This window comes from Gadus morhua, chromosome 22 (assembly GCF_902167405.1).
Source record: "Gadus morhua chromosome 22, gadMor3.0, whole genome shotgun sequence".
NCBI lineage: Eukaryota > Metazoa > Chordata > Actinopteri > Gadiformes > Gadidae > Gadus > Gadus morhua.
In genome coordinates, this window is record NC_044069.1 from 1,106,110 (window position 1) to 1,120,239 (window position 14,130).

The 14,130-nt window shown below is 46.1% G+C and overlaps 2 protein-coding genes across 6 annotated transcripts in view; one reads left to right on the forward strand and one right to left on the reverse strand.

Moving 5' to 3' along the window:
- The window catches only part of LOC115535291 (uncharacterized), a 65,748-nt gene extending 53,002 nt beyond the window's left edge, over positions 1–12,746 (forward strand). The window contains exon 7 of the mRNA XM_030346361.1: positions 11,846–12,746. Coding sequence (XP_030202221.1) covers positions 11,846–11,931 — 86 coding nt within the window. The 3' untranslated portion in view covers positions 11,932–12,746. The remainder of the gene's footprint in view (positions 1–11,845) is intronic.
- A 558-nt stretch (positions 12,747–13,304) lies between these two features.
- Positions 13,305–14,130, reverse strand: part of LOC115535274 (vacuolar protein sorting-associated protein 52 homolog) — a 24,795-nt gene continuing 23,969 nt past the window's right edge. For all 5 annotated transcript variants that reach the window (XR_003974431.1, XM_030346332.1, XM_030346331.1 and 2 more), the window contains one exon: positions 13,305–13,477. Coding sequence is in view for 4 of the 5 variants with exons in the window: in XM_030346332.1 (XP_030202192.1) it covers positions 13,331–13,477 (147 nt within the window). In the remaining variant the exon portion in view is untranslated. The remainder of the gene's footprint in view (positions 13,478–14,130) is intronic.

Genomic DNA, 14,130 nt, shown 5'->3' on the forward strand with positions numbered 1-14,130 from the left:
GAGGTCGTCTTCAACGAAAAACTTTACTCCACATATTACTCCACCTACTGTTCTGGCGGTAAATTGCTTGGCAACACGCGCAACACGCGCAACCTAAAAGGGAGCATGAATTGCTTTGAGTAAATTTTGCGCAACAACGTAACACCAACGCTGAAGCATGCAGCCGCCTTTAGGGTTCCGTTATAGAACTCTGTGCATCCAACTGACTGAACCTTTCGAAGCTCTACCATAGCGGAACCTTATGACATTAAAAAATCCAACTTCACTCTTTGCTCCTTTAAGGCATCCTCTGGAGGGGGGTATGAGGGTGGAGGGGTCACTGTAAGGTCAGATATTTAAGCGTGTGATGCAAGATGCAATAATAGGGCTTAGTGTGACTGTTTCTCCCCAGAAATGGAAAATAAAATAAAGTGCTACCTCATATATTACATTATTGGCTCAGTTATTACGTATTCAAATTTTTCTTTTTATACAAGGCCAATAACGTAATAACCAGCCAATAACATAACAAGTTATTACATCATTGGCAAAAAGTTATTAGAGTATTGGCTCAACAACTTTATCACACTATTGGCAAGTTATTACGTTATTGGCTTTATTACATTTAAATTACGTCATAATAATTTTTTATTTTATTGGCCGTTATTTGCTGCTACGTGTTAAAAGCTTTCGTAAAACACGTTTTATTAATTGAACTACATTAGATCCTTAAATGTTAATTTATTAATCTGTGTAACTTTTATTTTTAACATAATTAAGTTATTGTCTTCATCTTTATTAGAAAAGTGGGTTAGTGGGTTTATTGTAATACATGTTATTTGCGAACCTACAGAAATGTTTTGTTAGTTATAACTTATATATTCTACTATCAGGTGTATTGTGTTGTGTATTGTCATACGTTATGAGTAAACCTACAGAGATGTTTTGGAGGCTTTGACCACTGGCAGCAGCCTCAGAAGACCCTCCTCTGAAGCAGAGTATTTCTTCAGGTCAAACACGTCCAGCTCCTCTTCTGATGTCAGTAAGATGAAGACCAGTGCTGACCACTGAGAGGGGGAGAGAGACTTTCTGGAGAGACTTCCTGATGTCAGGTACTGTTGGATCTCCTTCACTAGAGAACAGTCGTTCAGCTCATTCAGACAGTGGAACAGATTGATGCTTCTCTCTGGAGAGAGATCTCCTTCTATCTTCTCCTTGATGTAAGACACCGTTCCCTCATTGGTCTGTGAGCTACTTCCCATCCATCGCAGCAGACCTGTTTTAATCCGAGTGGTCAGTGATCTTTTTTTCTTTCCCAGCAGACCTCGTAGGACAATCTGATTGGTCTCCAGAGAGAGGCCCAGGAGGAAGCGGAGGAACAAGTCCAGGTGTCCGTTCTCACTCTGTAAGGCCTTGTCCACAGCACTCTGGTAGAGGAGGATTTTATCTTTCCTGGAGGTTGGTGGTTCTTCTGAGAGCAGATTGACACCAGTATCGCTGAAGGACAAAAAGACATAAAGGGCAGCCAAAAACTCCTGGATGCTCAGATGGACAAAGCAGAACACCTTGTCCTGGTACAGCCCACAATCCTCTTTAAAGATCTGGGTGAACACTCCTGAGTACACTGAGGCTGCTCTGATATCGATGTCACACTCTACAAGGTCTGCCTCGTAGAAGATCAGGTTGCCTTTCTCCAGCTGGTTAAAAGCCAGTTTTCCCAGAGAAACAATGATCTCCCTGCTCTCTGAACTCCAGTGTGGATCTGTTTCAGCTCTCCCATGGTACTTCCTGTCCCCCTGTATGGACTGAACCCTCAGGAAGTGGCTGTACATCTGAGTCACGGTCTTGGGCATCTCTTCGATCTGGGATTTTTTGAAGATGTCCTCCAGAACAGAAGCAGTGATCCAACAGAAGACTGGGATGTGACACATGATGTGGAGGCTTCGTGATTTCTTGACGTGGGAAATGATTGTGCTGGCCAGCGTCTCCTCTCTGAATCTCTTCCTAAAGTACTCCTCCTTCTGTTGGTCGGTGAACCCCCTCACCTCTGTCACCATGTCAACACACTCAGCAGGGATCTGATTGGCTGCCGCAGGGCGTGTGGTTATCCAGATGCGAGCGTAGGGAAGCAGGACGCCCCTGATGAGGTTGGTCAGCAGCACGTCCACCGAGGTGGACTTTGTGACATCAGTCCAGATCGGGTTGTTCTGGAAGTCCAGAGGAAGTCGACACTCATCCAGACCATCCAAGATGAAGACAACTTGGAACCGGTCGAATCTGCAGATTCCTGCTTCTTTGGTCTCAATAAAGAGGTGATGAAGAAGTTCCACCAAGCTAAACTCTTTCCCTTTCAGTACATTCAGCACTCTGAAAGTGAGGAGAAATGTGAAGTGTATGTCCTGGTTGGATTTGCCTTCAGCCCAGTCCAGAGTGAACTTGTGTGTTAAGACGGTTTTACCAATGCCGGCCACTCCAGTCGTCATCATTGTTCTTATTGGTTGATCGTGTCCAGGTAAGGGTTTAAAGATGTCCTCACATCTGATTGGTGTTTCTTCCTTGGCTGGTTTCCTGGAAGCGGTTTCAATCACTCTGACCTCATGTTCCTTGTTGACCTCTCCACTGCCTCTCTCTGTGATGAAGATCTCTGTGTAGAAGTCATTCAGATCTGTTCGCTGTCCTGCTTTAGCGATTCCCTCAAACACACACCTGAACTTCTTCTTCAAATGTGACTTGATTCTATGTTGGCAATCGACAGCATCAGATCCTAAATGAGAAAACAACAGATGACATCAGTTAGTGGATGGTGATCAGTGGAACCAGGTCAATAATTCCTGTTAAATTATCAACTTCATGATATTTAGTGGCTTCATTACTTGTGGTCGGAAAAGCTGGTTGTGATGGACGGCATGCTACAGATTCAAAATGTTAAGGTCTATTATTTCCACAGCAATATGATTGGTGTAATGATAGTAATAATGATAGTGAATCAGTGTAAAGTGATTTGCTATGCTGATACCACAAGACAGGGTTTCATCACCTCCACCGAGTTGTTCTGCTGTTGGTCAGGTCAGAGAAGTTGGTCGTGACAAAGACTGCATGTTACAGATTTAAAATGTTCAGGACTTTTCGTTTTTACGACAGCAATATCATTGGTCTAATGATAATAATAATGAAGAGTGAATTGGTTTAAAATGACATGCTGATATAACAAGATAGTGTTGCATCTCTTCCACAGAGTTATTCTGCAGTTTATGTTTAATATTATTAATAATAACATTGAATAACATTTTATTTCAAGGCGCCTTTCATGACACCCAAGGTCGCCTTACAATTCATAAAACAATCTACGGACAAAAACAGCGAGAGCTGCATCGCCAACAGCATGATCAAAACAAGACATATGACCCAGGTAGGAGGGGGTAAGAACAGTGAGGAGACCCAGGTAGGAGGGGGTAAAAACAGCAGTGAGGAGACCCAGATAGGAGGGGGTAAGAACAGTGAGGAGACCCAGGTAGGAGGGGGTAAGAAGAGCAGTGAGGAGACCCAGGAAGGAGGGGGTAAGAACAGTGACCCCTAGCACCCACGTTAATGAGGCGGGAGATCGGGACGGTGAAGACCAGCTGAGGATGACGAAGGGAGCGGCAGGGCCTGTCCTCCTGGAGGAGGTCGGGGAGATAAGTGGGGGCCACGTTGTGGAGGGCTTTGTCGGTGAGCAGAAGGGTTTTAAGGTCAGTCCGGTGTTGGACAGGGAGCCAGTGTGGTTGGACGAGAACGGGGGTGATGTGGTCGGGTGACTTGGTTCTGGTACTGATGATGTTTAACATTCTTTAACCTGAGACCCCCACCATTACCCTACATATCCGGATCAAACCATTTAACCTGATACCCCATGACAACCCTACATACTGGATCAAACCATTTAACCTGATACCCCACACCAATCCTACATACTGGATCAAACCATTTAACCTGATACCCCACAACAACCCTACATACTGGATCAAACCATTTAACCTGATACCCCACAACAACCCTACATACTGGATCCAACCATTTAACCTGATACCCCATAACAACCCTACATACTGGATCAAACCATTTAACCTGATACCCCACAACAACCCTACATACTGGATCAAACCATTTAACCTGATACCCCACAACAACCCTACATACTGGATCAAACCATTTAACCTGATACCCCACAACAACCCTACATACTGGATCAAACCATTTAACCCCAAAGAGGAAAGATTGTCTCCACATTGAAGTTTGAAATGTATAAGTCTCACATTATGTCATTTAGTCCGAACAGAACAAACATAATCTCCTACTGCTCATCAAAATGTGTGTTTCTTCTCTGTTTTCAGAGAAGAAACACACTAAATTGAATGTTGGGGTGCCAGTCAGTCAAGTCTGACAAAGTAAAATAAAACATAACCGAAAATAGCTTAGTTAACCCACACAAATTAATAACTAGGCAGATCAAAGAGCAACAATAAATCACAAAGACAATCCAGCAATGCGATTTTCACAATATAATTGCATAATAATTATCCACAGTACAGTACAAACAAGAAGAAAATAAATACAGCGTGCGTACGCATCAGTCTGTCTGTTCCTCGTTTAATCCCATTTTTAATCCATTTGGGGAAAAGTCTGTTTCGGGTTTTACCGCGAACTCCAATAGAAAAGTCTGTTTCGGGTATTACTGCGAAAAATAAGGAAATAAATCACAATAACCAGCGTCTCTCGACCCGGTGTAGCAACAACCCACCCAAAACAAAAATACACACCGGGTACTCACGGTACCGAAGTTGATAACGTTAGTCAGAGTCACGCCCCGTGCCCACTACCTCCGTCAGTTGACCGTTTCCCATTGACTTTGAATGGGGACGGACGCGCAATGCATTGTGGATCCGTCCGTTCAGTTGGAGCGTTCGCCACCGTCAGAAAGTTGAAAAATGTTCAACTTTTTCGGCAGCGACGGTTCCGTCATCCAATCAGATCGGGTATGCAAATGTAAGCACTGTGACGCGACTCGGGCTCTGACTGGAAAGCGGGAAAGCGGGTAATCTTGCATCGCAACAAGCAGGAAGAAGCGGGAAGAACCCGGCGAACCGATTTGATTGGCTGACGGATGCATCTGCAAAGACTACTCCCCCATCCGTCAGCCACGCCTTCCCACGTCCGTTGACTGACGGTGCAGTGGGCACGAGGCGTTAACGCCGTGGTCCCACTTCTTCTTCACGGACTCTCCTTTTCCGGTGACTTGCACTCGCTACCCCCTTTCCTGCCTGGAGGACGGATTTTTTAAACGCCTTGAATGGAGGTGTGTTTTACTGGAAAGGGGTGTAGCTGATTCTGACAACGCGGCCGCTACAAGATAAGAGCCTCTTACCGCCCCACAGTGTGTCGGCCAGTTCCTCCTGGTTCATCTCCATCAGGCAGAGCTTTGTGATGTCCACCACTCCCTCTATGGCGCGCCTCCTCTGCTCCTCCTTCTTACCATCCACCTCCTCCTCCTCCACTCTCTGACCCTCTGAGCATTGTGGGTAATCTGAGAAGAGATCCCTCCAGAGCTTCTTCAGCTCCTTGTCTAGGAAAGCGTGTGCGTTCTCCTCAGCCCTCTGGAACAGAACAAACATCAAGGAGAACTTTACTCTGAACTCACTGAGGACATCAGAAGCATCTTTCCTGGATTCACGTCCCGCCGGACAAAAGATGCTCTCTAATGTTCATGGAGAGCTAAAGTCAAACGTCTTGGTGGACATTTACACACCTTGATCAGCTCTGTTTGATGCTGCTGTAGAGACTGAGCACTGGTAACCTTTGACCTCTTCTGGTGTCTGTGAAGAACACACACACACACACACTTATATTTAATGGATGTTTGATAGAAGCTGTACCTTTATAATATGTGATGAATCCTCACCTCTTCTCAATACACTGATTTCCATCCTTAAAGGTTACAGGAACTCCCATAGAGCGGTCACTCTTCATGGAGACACAGCTGGGTCCAGGGGAGTCTGCTCTCTGCTCTGGGCTTCAACACACACACACACACACACACACACACACACACACACACACACACACACACACACACACACACACACACACACACACACACACACACACACACACACACACACACACACACACACACTTATATTTCGCCAGACTTTTAGACATCAGTATCAGTAGAGTTTGATTACAACCAACTGGTCTGTTTTCCTCGTCTGTTTGAAACCCCTACCTCTCCTCTCTGGAGGGGCGTCCATCTTTAAAGTGAAATGGTATATCCATAGAGTGGTCACTCTTCATGGAGACACAGCTGGGTCCAGGGGAGTCTGCTCTCTGCTGCTGGACTCTTCTAGAAAAACAAGAAACAGGATTTATGGATGTTTGATAGAAGCTGTACCTTTATAATATACTGTATGATGAATCCTCACCTCTTCTCAATAGACTGATTTCCATCCTTAAAGGTTACAGGAACTCCCATAGAGCGGTCACTCTTCATGGAGACACAGCTGGGTCCAGGGGAGTCTGCTCTCTCCTGCTTCTCTGGGCTTCAACACACACACACACACACACACACACACACACACACACACACACACACACACACACACACACACACACACACACACACACACACACACACACACACACACACACACACACACACACACATCTTCGACTCAGACTAATGATGGAGTCATGATGCATCACTGCTGAGCTCTGAGACGGACAACAGTCACAGACAGAGAGATCCTCTTCTTACCTCTTAGCTTCGCTCCGGCGGCCATGTTCCCCAGACAGAGTGGTCTTAGAGGTAGGACCCCCCTCCTCTATCTCCTCATCCATAGTAGACTGGAGACCTGGACACAAACACAACTCATCCATCACTTTTGAACTTTAGCTGTTTATTGGGAGAGAAGATCATTGTGACTGCGTCACACTAAAGCATTATGGACGTCATAGACCATCAATATGAACCCCACAACATAACCACACCGCCTTCACTACAGTAGTAGTAGTAGTAGTAGTAGTAGTAGTAGTAGGCTGGAGACCTGGACACAAACACAACTCATATTGTTTCTACTGCCACTCGGCATTGGTTCACTCTCTGTTTTTTTAAATGATGTCCAACCAGTTGGACCACTTCCCCTCCCAGTTAATACTCCTCCCAGACTCTGCCTTTATGTGAGCTGTGTATCCCGCTCACAGGGGGCTGTTGTCTCTGTTAACTTTGGACCAGAGGCAGGGTGGTCTTTCCTAGACGCAGATTCATAGACCTTTTCATTCCCAGATGTTTCTAATATACTCCATAATAATGTATCATCATTCAACACAGAAGGTCTCAAAAGGCTACAAAATGTGTCTGATTAGATCAAGGTCACCGTGCGGATATCATACCAACTGCTCCCTGTGCTGGTTAAACCGCTCTGGAGGCAGGACCATGTATGGACTTCCTCATGTGGTATGACATCACAACCAGATCTGTGATGCAGGCCCACAGAGTACAAGACCCGGTAAGAAAAGACGTTTAAACACCTTCACAAAGCAAGATGGCTGTCTTCCTGTCTAAATAATGTTATCATAATACTGCACTCCGAATATAACAGCTGTACATTCTGTCCTAAGTACCTTTAAAGTCACACAAGGACATAAGGAGACACAAGAAGAAAAAGTAATTCTTAACGTCAACCTGACACTTGACTCCAGGCTGGGAGGTTCTGGGTTTGATCCCCAAAGCCCACAGTCTAACATCCATCATTCTACAGAGCAGGAATCTTAAAAATGTTCAACCTACTACTAAGATTCAAAGTTATTCATATTTATGATCTATCACAGATAAGAATGGACTACGGTATCTTAGTCTTGTTCCTACAGTGTCAAAGTGAGCCACACCAAACTATCCGACTCATAACAAGGAAATGGTGAAGCAACCAGTTGGACCAGTTCCCCTCCCAGTTCATTCTCTAACCTCTTATAGGCGGCTAATCCATGACCTCATTCAGTGATGAATAGTAATCACTTTTTTAAATATGAAGAATGGAAAGATAGCTCTGAATCCTGTACACTCTGAGTACAGAATATTCAGAGTGGACAGAGTACTCAGACTGGACAGAGTACTCAGAGTTCACACACACAAAAGAAAAAAAGGCACAAACGGTCAACTCTTCCGCAGTCTGTGATTCATTCAACTCCGTTTTGAAACCCTCTAAAAGGTGCACTGCAGCACCACCTGCTGGTGAGAGGATGTCAGTGGGATTGGCTGAGCTGAAGAACACGAACCAGTCGTCACCAGTGACTTCTGTGTTGAGGCGGTCGCGGCAGTGTTAATTCACCTTGAAGGTCATGTCCCTCTCATACGAGTGATGCTCTCAGATATAGAGTAGGCCTTCACTACTGCAGAATGATGCAGGCCCACAGAGGACAAGACCCAGTACAAGATGACGTTTAGACACCTTCACTAACCAAGATGGCCGTCTTCTTGTCGAAATAATGTATCATAATACCCCACTACAAATATAACAACTGTCCATTCTATCCTCTGTACCTTTAAAGTCACCACAGGACCTGTGATTAAGAACCAATACTGAATCAGATGAAACAGGCATTATTAACCTCAACCTGACGCTTGACTCAAGGCTGGAAGGTTCTGGGTTCGATCCCCAAAGCCCACAGTCTAACACATAGCATTCTACAGAGCAGGAATCTTCTGAATTATTCAATAGTAATTTTGACAAATAGCAATGCATCCATACATTGACTAACGTTTTTAACCACGCGGTTTTACAGGAAACTAACTATCAACCTATTGATAAGACTCAGTTATTCATATTGATGATCTATCATGGATCAGAGTGGACTACAGTACCTTAGTCGTCTTCCTGCTGTGATGAAGTGAGCCACAACAAACCGTCTGACTCATATCAAGGAAATTATGTCCAACCAGTTGGACCACTTCCCCTCCCAGTTCATACTCCTCCCAGACTCTGCTTTTATATGAGCTGTGTACTCCGCTCACAGGGGACTGTTGTCTCTGTTAACTTTGGACCAGAGGCAGGGTCTCTCCTCGACGCAGATTCATAGACCCTCTCATTCTCAAGGAGGGCAGGACCACATGTGGTCTTCCTCGTGTGGTATGACATCACAACCAGATCTGTGAGGCAGGCCCACAGAGAACAAGACCCGGTAAGAGAAGACGTTTAAACGTCTTCACTAACCAAGATTCCTGTCCGAATAATGTTACCATAATACCGGACTGCAAATATAACAGCAGTTCATTCTGTCCCAAGTCCCTTTAAAGTCACCCAAGGACGCAAGAAGGCACAAGAAGAAAAAGTCATTCTTAACTTCAACCTGACACCTGACTCCAGGCTGGAAGGTTCTGGGTTTGTGTGGAAAAAAGTGGATCATTTTGCCAGGTCCGTTTTGAAACCCTTGAAAAGGTGCACTGCAGCACTACCTGCTGGTGAGAGGATGTCAGTGGGATTGGCTGAGCAGAAGAACACGAACCGGTCGTCACCAGTGACTTCTGTGTGGAGGCGGTCGCAGCAGTGTTAATTCACCTTGAAGGTCATGTCCCTCCCAAGTGATGCTCTCAGATATAGAGTAGGCCTTCACTACTACAGAATGATGCAGGCCCACAGAGGACAAGACCCAGTAGGCCTACAAGATGATGTTTAAACACCTTCACTAACCAAGATGGCCTTCTTCCTGTCGAAATAATGTAATGATAATACCGCACTACAAATATAACCAATGTCCATTCTATCCTCAGTACCTTTAAAGTCACCACAGGACCTGTGATTAAGAACCAATACTGAATCAGACGATACAGTCATTATTAACCTCAACCTGACGCTTGACTCAAGGCTGGAAGGTTCTGGGTTCGATCCCCAAAGCCCACAGTCTAACACGTAGCATTCTACAGAGCAGGAATCTTCTAAATTATTCAATAGTAATTTTGACAAATAGCAATGCATCCATACATTGACTAACGTTTTTAACCATGTGGTTTTACAGGAAACTAACTATCAACCTAATGATAAGACTCAAAGTTATTCATATTGATGATCTATCATGGATCAGAGTGGACTACAGTACCTTAGTCGTCTTCCTGCCGTGATGAAGTGAGCCACAACAAACAGTCTGACTCATAACAACGAAATGATGTCCAACCAGTTGGACCACTTCCCCTCCCAGTTCATACTCCTCCCAGACTCTGCTTTTATATGAGCTGTGTGGTCACATGGTACAGAGAAGTTCTTCCCCGCACCAAGAGTCGAACCCGTGAGGAGGAGGCAGACAGCAACACCTGCAACACGGAGGGAGGGCTCAGAGACCTGCCTGTCTGTCTGTCTGTCTGTCTGTCTGTCTGTCTGTCTGTCTGTCTGTCTGTCTGTCTGTCTGTCCGTCTGTCTGTCGAGGGCCAGTGTCTGTAATTCGAGTGTCGCAAACGAATGAGCTTCAAATATTCAGAATTAAAGCACACATTTTTGAGCGAAAAATAATTTATCTGTGTTTTATTTTTATTTCTATAGTCTGCAAACTTTCAGGCAATAGGCCGAAAAGTTATCAATAATCATAATGAATGGATGAATAAAGTCTGGAGTCATCTGATGAACTGGTCCACTCACACGCGAGATAGAGGGTCTGTGCTGCCATGGCAACGCACTGCGGGTCCGAGAGGCTTGTTGTCCCGCACAACCGAGGCAGCGGGAAACGAACCAACTGCGGGAGGGGCTTCTGAAGAAACTGGGGTTTAAATCTTAATGCTTAATGCCGACCCCCCGTCACGTGACTACAGCTGTTGGCTCGATCGCAGGAAAGGTAACTTAAATCGTATTGTAGGCCTATATTAAACTAACATTATTCATCATGTTGACAAATGTAGGATGTTTAGTGTTGGAGCGGCTGATGTAAGTTATTTTAGTCTGCTATTTCTGATGACATGTTCAAGCTAACCACAGTTATGAATGGTTACTTCAACACATAATGGACAACACCATATAAGGATTGAATGTTTCATGAGTTAAAGATGAGTTAAAGAATAAAAACATGGCCACTTTGCCATTTCCGTTTAAGCCAAAACAGACCAAAGGTTTACCTGGGTAAATTAGAACATGTAGGTGTGGCCTATTTACCGTTCCGCCCACTCCAAACATAACTGTTTGTAGTGTTCGGCAGATGCTTCATGAACCACCCTCCAGAACGCAATACCGTTTACCTTGTGTCTCTGTTAGAATAAACAACGTGTTGAATATCTACCACTCTCCAAGTCATACCTATAGCACGAGACCACCATACCACAAAGGATTAAAATAGTTTTACATCACTGCTAAAGGCCTGTTCAGCTCATGATCAAACAAAAGAGCAAAAGTGAACGCGAAGCGGCAGAGCGGCTGTAGACAATTATGAATGAAGGCATGAAGACGTAGCTCTGGCTGGCCCGCCAGTTTGACTGACAGGCTGCCTGTCCAATCCTAGCGCTGGAGGCGGGACTATTCCGCCTACGTAAAACCCATTCGCTCCCCGCACCCTAGAGGGCGCCAGTGGGTCTTTATTACTCTCCCCTCACACTGAGCTGTGTGGTTCCAGGTCCCCCGACCGGCTGACCTCCGTCCTGCTGCTGGAGCTGATGGGTGAGCAGAGAGGACCCGCCCCCAGATGGGCGTGGCCCTCCGTAGCAGAGGACCCGCCCCCAGATGGGCGTGGCCCTCTGTAGCGGAGGACCCTCCCCGAGACTCCCAGAGGGGCGTGGCTCTACATGCCGGAGGCCACGCCCCCAGATGGGCGTGGCCCTCCGTGGCGGAGGCCCCGGTGAGGCCAGGGCCTCTCTCTCCCCCAGCTGTCGGGCCTCGCCCGCCCGGCTGTATCCCTCTCTCTCTGCTCCTGTGGACGTGTGCGTTGGCCTGCGGGCTGACTCGGTCCTGAGATGGACTGCTGTGTAGTTTGAACCATAGATTCATTATATAGAACACGGTCTCCTCTGCGCTGCTGGCCAATGGAGCCGAACGTCACCACTGGCGGCCATCTTGCCACAGTCAGCTGCTCGCCCATAACGTTGTTGATAGGGGTACATGTACTTTTTAAATGAGCATAACTTGCTAAATTTTCAACCGATTTCCAAACGGTTTAGGTTGTTATAAACGTCAGAGATGTAGTTATGACACTGCATACTCATGAACAATTATGTTGGGTTCTAAAAAGATAGAATGTTCTAAAATAGGTAAAAGATTATTACCACGTTAATAACGTTTGTAACAAACCGAACCGTTTCTAAATCCGTCAAGATTTCAGCGAGATGAGAGTTAATAGCGTTTGTGCAGATCACTGACTGACCAGATTCCACCAGAAAGCGTGCCTGTGGTAAGATGGCCACCTGTGATGACGTTCTAGACGCCGGCGTAAGACATCTAGTGTTCTGTATGTATCTATGGTTTGAACCCTGTGTGTAGCCGTCTACTGACCATGGCCGTGTGACTAGGTTGTGTTGTAGTTTCACTGGATATTCTTAACAATGTTGATGTAAAGTCTTTGTAGAACAGCTGAAGGGGTTCAGCCTCACTAAGCTGTTGTTACTGTCTCAATAAATGTCAAATTAATACATTTTCCTCATTATGAGTGTTCTCCCCAAAACAAACAGAATTGAATGTCTATAAAAAGCACTTTATACAGTAAATGCACTTTACTATCATTATCCTCACTATTATCATTATTAAGATGAATAAATATAGAATGAATCATTAGATTGTGAACTTGGATTTTGTTTGTGAAATAAAAGAGGAGCCTTCAAGGTCAACTCTTTATTAATCTCTCAGCCTCTGAGGTCAGAGGTCACACACTGATCAGCATCAGGACCACAACACGGTGATCAGCATCGGGTGCGAGGTGTGCCAGCCAACGTTAGCATGACAGGAAGCTGTCACCATGGGCGGCCGCAGGACAGGAAGTGGACCACCTCAGTGTGGCGGCGTTGAGCAGAAACCGGGGGAGGGGCTTCTGATGAACGCCACTAATGGAGTGTGGGGAAGTTGGGCTGTGTGTGTGTGTGTGTGTGTGTGTGTGTGTGTGTGTGTGTGTGTGTGTGTGTGTGTGTGTGTGTGTGTGTGTGTGTGTGTGTGTGTGTGTGTGTGTGTGTGTGTGTCTTCGAATTTGGGCTGTGTTTGTTTGTTCGTTTTTGTTTGTGTAGTTGGAATGTGCGTGTGTGTTTGCTAGAAGTTGGTCTGTGTGTGTGTGTGTGCGTGCGTATTATAAGTTGGGCTGTGTGTGTGTGTGTGTGTGTGTGTGCGTGCATGCGTATTATAAGTTGGGCTGTGTGTGTGTGTGTGTGCTAGAAGTTGGGCTTGTGTTTCTTCACCTCCACCATGAGGTGGTGGAGGTTGATGAGCTCCGAGCGCGCCCCAAGGCTCCGGAAGGCCGGCTGGTTGAGGACCTTATGGAAGCCATGGTAGTACTGGATCAGCTGGGTCAGAGCGCCCTGTCACACACACACACACACACACACACACACACACACACACACACACACACACACACACACACACACACACACACACACACACACACACACACACAGTGTAGGAACGGGAGTCAATTACAGCCTGTTTAGCCCCTGGTTCTTTACAGCCTGTTTACCCCCTGTGGTCAGCCTGTTTACCCCCTGGTTCTTTACAGCCTGTTTACCCCCTGGTCCTTTACAGCCTGTTTACCCCCTGTGGTCAGCCTGTTTACCCCAGTGGACAGCCTGTTTACCCCCTGTGGTCAGCCTGTTTACCCCGTGTTGTCAGCCTGTTTACCCCTGTGGTCAGTCTGTTTACCCCCTGTGATCAGCCTGTTTATCCCCTGTGGTCAGCCTGTTTATCCCCTGTGGTCAGCCTGTTTACCCCCTGGTCCTTTACAGCCTGTTTACCCCCTGTGGTCAGCCTGTTTACCCCAGTGGACAGCCTGTTTACCCCAGTGGACAGCCTGTTTACCCCCTGTGGTCAGCCTGTTTACCCCGTGTTGTCAGCCTGTTTACCCCTGTGGTCAGTCTGTTTACCCCCTGTGGTCAGCCTGTTTACCCCCTGGTCCGTAACAGCCTGTTTACCCCCTGGTCCGTAACAGCCCGTTTACCCCCTGTTGTCAGCCTGT